The sequence below is a fragment of the Penaeus monodon genome, chromosome 35 (assembly GCF_015228065.2).
Source record: "Penaeus monodon isolate SGIC_2016 chromosome 35, NSTDA_Pmon_1, whole genome shotgun sequence".
Taxonomy (NCBI): Eukaryota; Metazoa; Arthropoda; class Malacostraca; order Decapoda; family Penaeidae; genus Penaeus; species Penaeus monodon.
This window is the reverse complement of record NC_051420.1, coordinates 477,295-487,294: the sequence shown is the minus strand read 5'-3', so window position 1 is coordinate 487,294 and position 10,000 is coordinate 477,295. Positions and strand designations below refer to the sequence as shown.

The following is a 10,000-nucleotide window of genomic DNA, read 5'->3' as shown; positions in this document are numbered from 1 at the left end:
GTGATGATGATGATGGTGATAATAGTAATAATTATTATTATTGTTGTTGTTGTTGTTATTATCATTATTGGTTATGTTGTTTTGTTATTATTTTTATTATTATTATTATTATTATTATTATTATTATTATTATTATTATTGTTATCATTGTTATTATTATTATTGGTTATGCTATTATTATTATTATCACTATTTTTTATTATCATCCTTATGACTGTCCACATTACTGTTATTACTCTAGTTATAATTCTCATTCTCTCACTCTCACTCTCTCGCGTTCTCTCTCTTTCTCCCACACAGGGACGGTACGTTATGCCTCAATGAACGCACACAAGAACAAGGAGATGGGCCGCCACGATGATCTGTGGTCTCTCTTTTACATGATTGTAGAATTCGTCAATGGACAACTTCCTTGGAGAAAAATTAAGGACAAGGAACAGGTGAGGGGGTTGGGAGAGGGGGAGGGGAGGGGGTTGGGGAAGGGGAGGGGGGTTGGGAGAGGGGGAGGGGGGGGGTTGGAGAGGGGGAGGGGGGGGGGTTGGGAGAGGGGGAGGGGGTTGGGGAAGGGGGAGGGGGGGTTGGGAGAGGGGGAGGGGGGGTTGGGGAAGGGGAGGGGGGTTGGGGAAGGGTGGGTTAATTTACGACTTTGAATGGGTAATTGTTGGAGTTACTGCTGTTACATTAATGCAAATTATTCCTTGTTATTCTGCCTAACTAGGCATTGAGAAATTCGGGTCAAATTACCCCAATAACAGAAAAGATACAACACCATATCCAGGAATTGCAGTTGACCTAACTCGAACCTTCACTGCAAAAAAGAGATCAGAGTCCCCGCACGAAAAATATCCATTCTTTCCTCTTTGCATCATTGCTAACGGTTGCCCTTCATTGCAGGTGGGTCTCATGAAGGAAAAGTATGACCACCGGCTACTCATCAAGCACCTCCCGTCCGACTTCAAACAGTTCCTGGAACACATACAAAACCTTGATTATTATGACAAGCCAGACTATGCTGTGAGTAATGGCCGTCTCTCTCTATCTGTTTCTCTCTTCCTCTCTCTCTCTCTATTTATCTGTCTGTCTGTCTCTCTCTCTCTCTCTCTCTCTCTCTCTCTCTCTCTCTCTCTCTCTCTCTCTCTCTCTCTCTCTCTCTCTCTCTCTCTCTCTCTCTCTCTCTCTCATATTCCTTCTTTATTTTCAGCTTTTTTTTTCTCTCTATTTATGATTATTGTTGCTAGATCTTCTGGTGGGACAGAGAATTGTAGGAATATATGCCACCTTAGGTATTTCTTGATTAAAGATGCCTTTTTTTTTGAGATGTGACTTACACATTTTTTTTTGAGGGGGATGAGATATGTCTTTTGGTTCACATGTTCTAAAACTAGAAAAAAAGAAAGGAAATGCAGATTATTTTCGCAAAGATGCTGCATAATTTTAAAGCTCCATCCAGTCATCCATTTTGACGTCAGCGTAGTCAGCCACATGATATCATTCTCTTCATTGATGCCATGAAAATGATTCCAGATGCTGTCTGGTTTATTTGAGAGATGTATGAAACGTCGAGGGGTGAAGGAGGCTGACCCGTTTGATTGGGAGAAGACTCCTACCGACAACTCCCTCGGCACAACTACTACTACAACGCATGCTGTTATTACGAAGCCTCAGCATGTGGACAGGTTAGATATATCTTGAGTCTGATGAGGATATGGCTAGTATTCTTTATGGAAAAATAACGTGGCTGGATAATATACATTCCTCAGGGTGTGTGGATTGTAGAGTTGCTTTAAAAACCTGTGTATTTGTATTTTTTCTTGAGTGAATATACTTCTGAGGTTATTATGCGACTCCTCCCCTCATTAAGAAAGATAATTATAATTCCCAATATCGATTCAACAGCCGTTTGGTGTATGGCGGTGGGGGCGTCACAGACAACATGCTTGACGACAATGTCTTGGGCTCAGTGGACAACCAGGAGAACGTGGAGGCGCCCCACGACCACGACCACGACCCCAGGAGACGAAGAAGGCGAGACACCGTCCTACACCAACCCCAGCCGAACATCAACCAGGTGTGGATTGGGAGAACTACTACTGGTTATCCCCTCACGAGGGTCTCTTTTTATTTCATGATTCTCTTGCTCTAATATGATTATTATTATTGTGATTCTCAGTGTATTGCACAAGCCTTTAAACCAGTATGGGATATACTGAAGAGTAAGAGGAGAAACATGTAGTTATACACCACCTTTAAGTACGAGGAGCCAGGAGTATGGCCTTGCGCAGATGTTATCAGAAAGTGAGTCTCCAGAGGTCAGTGTACATTGGCCGGAAATTCACTGGTAGCAGTTATAGTTTGAATTATTATATATGACTTACTTTTTGACATTGGTGGGATCACGATGCAGAAGGCTTAAAAGATATACATGTAAATGAATTATACATTCATTTTCTGGACACATTCTGTGACTTGCAAAGGTCAAGAAATTCCTGTGAAACACGACAGGCAGTAAGTGAATCATTTGGGGATTTGGGGTTCGAGTGGGGCTGGTGGGGTAGCTGGACCACAGTAGCATAGAACCCATTGCTTATGTCTCTCTGTTGTATAAAACTTCTGCTCCTCCTTGTGACTCGTGCTACACTTGTTGAGCGCTGAGATGCTGCGTCTTAACTTCATGTTTGTCTCAACATAAATGTCTAGTAATTCTGTATCTCTATAAGTAGCAAACTAGTAAGACTTGCTAGCATCAAATACTTCATCAAGCACGTCTATGCCCCCCCCCCCCAACTAGTTAGAGACTTTGGCAAATACACCCTGCACTAGTGATTGTAAATCTCTGGTAGGCAAGCTGCACCATTCAGATTAAGCAAAGCCAGTCCCAGCATTCAGTTGGTCATTGTGAATTTGGCGTCTTCAGCAACAGGTGGAGACTAAGGACCGCGTGCTGAACGATAACAACGTCAATGCGAACATCATCGTCAACAATGAGAAGGACACGAACGAGGTGGAGATGTCACCCAAGAAGAGAAAGGTACAGCCTGCTCTTTCCCTAAAGTCTGGTCAGGGTGTCTTTGCTGTGTGAACACATTTTTTGTGCTGTGGTAAAAAAAAAAAAGATTAAAAACCCTCAAACTCTGCTACTGTAGTCAGACCTAACAGCTGGATTAAGCTTTGTACCTGTCCTATCGATCTCTCTGTCTCTGTCTCTCACTCTCTCTCTCTGCGTAGAAGTAGCACCGCTTGGGATGAGGCTAATACACTTAAGTCAAAAAGCTTTTATGTACTCTAGTGTCCTAAACAGGCAAGTGTAATCCTATTAAGTTGCCTCCCCACCAACCCCCTCTGTGTGAATGTACGGAACCAACTCTTTTTTTACCCTTGAACCTACGTAGAACTGTTGTCACATGACATACTAACATACTAATCAGGAAAGGCCCTCATTTTGTCCTTGGTCTTGACACTGACAGTGAGGAAGACCTTCTAAGCTTGAACTTTGATTGATTTTAACCCAAATAGAAATACCGATATTATTGGTGTTGCAAATGTTGGTAAGATGACTAACTAATGTTGACTAGATTGATGATATTATTTGCTAGTGTGATGACAAAGTGATGATTCCTGCAGTGACATTGGTATTTTATCAGAATGTAGTGCATACTAATGATGAAAATGGTCATGTTAATGGTGAAAGTTTTGATGATGGTACTAACTGTAATAGTAGTAAACATTACCATTATTTTCTAGTTGTTATGATCGTTATTATTAGTTATTTTTATTGCTGTTATTATCATCATCATCATCATCATCATCATCATCATCATCATCATCATCATCATCATCATCATCATCATCATCATCATCATCATCATCATCATCATCATCATCATCATCTTATCATCATTATTAATATTAGTTTAATTATTATTATCATTATCATTATTGTTATTATTATTAGCATTAATATTTTTATGATTATTATGAGTATTATTAGCATTATTTATTATTATAGTTATTGTTATTCTCATTATTATTATTCTAATATTCTAAATGATGATGATTATTGTAATGATAATAAAGAAAATAATAACAATGATAATAATGATGATTATAATAATGTTGATTATAGTAATGATAATTATAATAATGATAATAATAATGATAATAATAATAATAATAATAATAAAAATGATAATAACAACAACAATAATAATAATAATAATAATAATAATAATCATCATTATCATTATCATAATCATAATCATAATCATAATAATAATTATAATAATAATCTCAATAACTGCAATAATAAAAATCATTACAATAAATAAATAAAATAATGATAATGATAACGATAATAATAATAATGATGATGATGACATTAATAATAATAATAGAAATACTTGTGATATTATTAATAGTAATTCTATTATTATCATTATCCATTATCATTTTCATTATCATTATCATTATCATTATCATTATTATTATCATGATTATTATTATTATTATTAAACCACAAGCAACACTATCAACAACATCACTATCACCACCATTATTATTCATAAATTCACCGTCAATAACGAAATAAACTAATTTACAGGATTTTTCAAAACGCAACCAAATCATGAAACACGAAAGAAATTAAAGTTGACGTCACAAAAGAATCAGAATGAGCTGTCTATTTATTTATATATGTATATATATATATATATATATATATATATATATATATATATATGTATATATATATATTTTTTTTCTTTTTTCTTTTTCTTTTTTTTTCAACCAACACAAAATGGTTAAGTTATAATCTACACAATATTCATGGATTTTTTTTTTTTAGCACATTTGATATCACAGCAAAAAAAGGAAAACATGGTGAGAACATGATTATTCAGTTCATTTAGTTTAGACAAAAATTATTATGTTGGAAACCATCCACGTAGGTGTTGTAGGCAGCGAACATGCACAGACTGTGATGAGTCATGGGTCAACTGCAATGTCATGCACAGGTTGTGAGGAGTCATGAGTCAACTGCAATAAGTCATGCACAGGTTATGATGAGTTATGAATAAACATGAATAAATCATGCACAGACTGTGATGATTTATGAGTAAAAATCAATATATCATGCACAGGTTGTGATGAGTTGCAAATAGGATGTGATGAGTCATGCTCAGGTCATTAGAGTCATGGTGAAGTAGCGATGAGTCATGAATAAATTGTAATGGATCTGTTGCTAGCCATGAAAAGTTGTGATAAGTCATGAACAAATTGTGATGATTCAGCCATAATCATATGCAATCTGTGATTTAGTCATGAATAAGCTGTGATGAATCTAAAACAAACCATACCAACAACAACTTACGTGGTAGAAAAACTAGATTTATTGAAAATGTCTCATTTTCAGTAAATCTAGTCTTTGCATTGTGGGTTTTTCTACCGCGTTATCAACACGGTAGAGTGTTTTACCATTCAACAACTTACATATAGGTATATATAGACGCATTCGAACTACCACGCATTCAGAGACACTCTCTAATTTTTCATCTCTTCCGAAATCATTGTTTTGAGGTAAACCTATAACCTTGAGAATTTTTGAGTGCGACTGCCACAGTTATTCTTTCGTCAATTGATTTAAAAGACATTTGTGAGTTTAAGATAAAGTGAATGTGGTTTGATATATGGACAATGTAGCTAAATTTTCGTGACATGCATTGTAGAATATCCTATATCATTATGACTGGATGATATATCCTTTTCGTGAATATATTAGTAGTCAGATTGCAAGGTAATTATACGAACTAGAGTAGTATTAACTTTATGAGCTATATTGCTCTGATTGTTGCATGTTTATTGGCAAAGTGCGTCTAGAAAATGATGATTATTTAGACTGCATTGAGGAGAAAGTTTTAGATAACACATTGAATAGTAAGTGCACCCTGTATGACTATATTTATTTGCATCACCACAGCTGGTTTTAATGCCGATCAACTGGTTATTTTTTTACTAAGGCACTATACCTGTGACTTATCATAATGATCTATCATATATATTGTCATTACACTGTTTCACTATGGAACACTGCATAGTTATTGGAATTACATTCAAGGCCTGGTATTTTTCATCACCTTGCATTACCAGTGAATATATTGCAACATGCAGCTCACACTGAAGCTACAGTGCACTGTACATATGACCACCCGAGAACTGGACACTTAATAATTTTTATTTTTCACTCTACTTACACACATACTGTCCCATCAGTTTTGTCTTATTTACTGCACTTCAATCTGCCTGTCTTGCAGTAAACATTATTGATATGATACTCCTCACACACTGTCACCCTAACCTCACATCCTCTTCTCACCCTTCCCAGCAGAAAGGTCTACATGTTACGCCTCACAGAGAACAAACAGCTAAACTCACATGTTACTCTCAGACGTTTCCTGCAAACTGTTGCAAGGTGTTTGGTTCCGTGTTTTATTTATTAGCGCCTTTTTTCTGGATTCAGGTGGAAGAGTTCACCTGCGAGAAGGAAGGAGAAGGAGGTGGGGAGAAGGAGAAGGAGGGTCGCCTCGAGTGTTCTACCGACTGGGATGGAGACGCGGTCATGGCCTCCAGACAAGGCCACACCACGCCAAGGTAACGTTTACAGTCGGGAGTGTATGTGTTGATATATTTTCTTTAATGTGAGTTCATAAAATTTAGATTTTTGGCATCTCTTGAAAGGGTTTATTTTGTCAGAATTTAATTAGGAAAATTGTTTCATACAGTTTTATAGAATCTGGAGTTAGATTTTCTCTAAAATGGATGATTTTTTTCATGAAATCATTCTTTCATGGATTGCATACTTGAGACTGGGACAGACTGTACACTCAGTTATTTTTTCTCCTAATATAGAAATTCATAATTAATAGAAACTCCATGACCAAATGAACAAGCATGTAACCTTCCTACTACACCTGGTTGCTTTGGAGTAACAAAGTGAACTTGAATGTCTGACACAGAAACTCACACAACATTATTCTCGACATTACAGAGGAGCTGGAAATGAGGATAATAAGAATAGAAAACCGCTGGCAGTACTAAGGTTATCGTCAGTAGATACAGCTGTGGACGATGTAGATATGAATGTAGAACCTGCTAGCAAGAGGGAAGACCAGGTGTGTATTTTCTGAGACCTAAATGATGATGAAAATAAGTGTATTCTGTGTTCTTTTGGAGTATTGTCTCATATGTTTTGCAGCCTGTTAGCTATTAGTTTTATCTGATAATACTTAGTGTGTTTAAAGAAGGTATAAATCATCAAAAATTATACTATACAAAAATTTAATCTTTATTTTGCAAATCACATAGTGACAGTGCATCTAAGCACTGGCTTGGATAATGAAAATTATGATCTACTCCTTATCTTAAGTCTGGCAATTCGCTAATAGTACGTTTTGTTCCCTCTCCCTAGTACTCTGTCCAGGATGGAAGTTACGTTAGCTTCCAGGATGGAGGACGGCTGGTGAGGATGGAGCCCAACGCAGGGGGGGTGTCTCCCGGCGGCTCCACACCCCCCACAGAGGGAGACTTCCACCCACACGCTCGCGACCACACCCCACACCGAAGGACCCACCACAAAAGGTCCGTGGCTCGCTGAGAAAGGAGAAGCAGGAGGAGGAGGAAGCAATCTAGCCTAGCTTCATTTGTGTGTGCAGGAATTGTCTCACTAACCAAAAGAGGAGAAAACCTTTTAAAAAGAGAGAGATGGAATTCATTCACAATTTTTTTTTGTTGGTTGGGTTTCCTTTACTAAACAATTTAAAACATCTTTTGTAAACTCAAAGCAGGGACAAGTCAACCAGTTGGGATATTAGTGCGTTCATTGTTACCTTTTCTAACTATATTGATTGTGTGTTTGTTTGGTTTGTCTGGCAACAGGAGCCTTGGATTGGCCAGGTGAGAAAGTCAACAGTCAGCCCGTTATCCTGCTGGTCTAGCTCGACAGTATCCCCTCTAACCTGTACTTGTCTCTCTAGCCTCACTTGTTATTTATTATTTATTTGACTTTTTTCGTCTTCTTTTGAATACATAGATCTAGAAACCAAGTGTGTCTTTTGCAACCTACAAAGCAAAAAAAAAAAAAATATATATATATACATATTTCATGAGACCTATGGATGGTCTTATTGCCTGGTGTGTGTGTGTGTATTCCTTAGTTTACTTAATGAAAAACCATGAGAGAGTATTCTCTTACCGAGATTGTGTTTAGTTTAGTCATGTATAAGTCTTGGTGGATTACTTGTTTTGCAAGTTTGTGACTATATCACCCACCAGCTCTATTTTTTAAGCTTCTTTAATATGGGTCTGTGGTGTAAAAAAACAAAAACAAAAAAAAAAACACAGCAATGTCTGTGGTAAGTCCAGCACCACAAGTCCTGGTGTTGCCCCAAGTATACTGTCATGTAATAATGATATAGTAGGAGTCATGGTGCTTTCTCTATGATAAGCAATGAGACTAATGAATCCCTGGGTATTTTTTTTTTCTGGGCACCAGGTTCCACCCAGTTCAGCGAGCGAAGTACCTGGGTCATCGCGATGTGTCCATCACCCAGTTTGCTCTGGCTGACGATGACAATGTCTCCCAGCCGGCCACCAAGGGAGGGGGAGGAGGTCTTACTTTGGCCTCACAGTGGAAATCACAGTTTGACGACTCGGAGGAGACCGATAATGAGCTGAAGGCGGACAACCTACAGAGCCCTGAGCACAAGCAACGCCTCACCGTAAGTAGACGGGTGTTGTCCCTCAAGTAGCCACTGGGCTCTAGGGTATGCCGTGGCTTGTGGCTGTGACGGTTTGGTGCAAGAAAGTGTTGAGGTATGGGTAGAACATTAACTAAGGAAGTTTAGCAAAAGGCGTAGTAAAGAAAAGCAGAATTTATTGGAGGTTGGTCTTCTCATGTAAGGAAGATTTGGCATAACCTTTATTTTAAGACTCTATAGATGGAACCATCTATATTCTCTATAAAATAGGTTTGCTCACTGTGAGAACTCAAGTTTGAAGGAGTAAGGGCTCTTGAACTTAGTCTCAGTCTGTAATGCTGTGAATGGTTCACTCCGTCTCAAAGAAGGCTCACAGACAGTATGTTGAATCATAACCATACTAAAGCTTCACTGAAAATGCAAGTAAAAAGGCAGAGCATCGTAAATAAGTAGGTAAGTCGTAGGTCAGTGCGAATAAAGTGCAGAAGCAAAATGTAAGTACCATATATAAGTCTGTATCTCTGGGACCAGAATATGGAAATCTACCAAAAGAAGAAGAAAAGGAGAGAAAAGTGGTTAAACTTATGTATATTAAAGTCCTTTAAAATCCTGATGTGTAAATATCATTTGGTGAATTGCTGCAGAATAAATAGATCTTCCAGAAGTAATCATAAATCCCTAACCAAGTAATATTAACAAAGACATTTATAATAATAATAATAAAACAAAAAACAAAACAAAATAAAGGTTGATTACTGATCCAGTATTTCTTAAACAACTAGTCACTGCAAGCCAGCCAGCTAGTTCGTTCCCGCATGTCTAAAACACGTAACCTAAGATATGGAATCCCTGTCATGGTCCCTCAGCTGGTGTCTCCCTCGTCCCACGGTCCCGACAGTACTGCCATCACCCCCGTGCAGGACGCGGTGCCGGCGGAAAAGTCCCGGCGCGGCGCTGAGCTCTCCAGAATCAGCGAAGATGACCGCCATCGCTCCTCTGACCACCACACCCACACCCAGGTCTGACCCTTCGCTAAGAACTCATGCCTGTCTGATCTCTTAACCATCGTTTATAGATCACCGGTTGTATTTTTTTTTTTTTTTTTCTTTCCCACTTTTTAAGTTCTTTTCTTTAGTCCCAGTGTAACACAACCCCCCCCTCCCCATGTCTGTCACGGATGTTTTTTTTCTCTCTCTCTCTTTTTTTTTTTAATATATATATTTTTTAATTTTTTTGTGTTTAGAGATGTGATG

At 37.9% G+C, this 10,000-nt stretch overlaps 1 protein-coding gene across 1 annotated transcript in view; it reads left to right on the top strand.

The window, feature by feature from the left end:
- LOC119594941 overlaps window positions 1–10,000 on the top strand; it is a gene marked incomplete in the record, with an annotated part of 108,936 nt that overhangs the window by 55,473 nt on the left and 43,463 nt on the right. Inside the window, 11 exon segments of the mRNA XM_037944009.1 lie at window positions 301–440; window positions 895–1,014; window positions 1,525–1,676; window positions 1,897–2,068; window positions 2,915–3,028; window positions 6,512–6,642; window positions 7,040–7,163; window positions 7,460–7,629; window positions 7,927–7,944; window positions 8,543–8,768; window positions 9,614–9,766. Of these exon segments, the coding sequence (XP_037799937.1) occupies window positions 301–440; window positions 895–1,014; window positions 1,525–1,676; window positions 1,897–2,068; window positions 2,915–3,028; window positions 6,512–6,642; window positions 7,040–7,163; window positions 7,460–7,629; window positions 7,927–7,944; window positions 8,543–8,768; window positions 9,614–9,766 (1,520 nt within the window).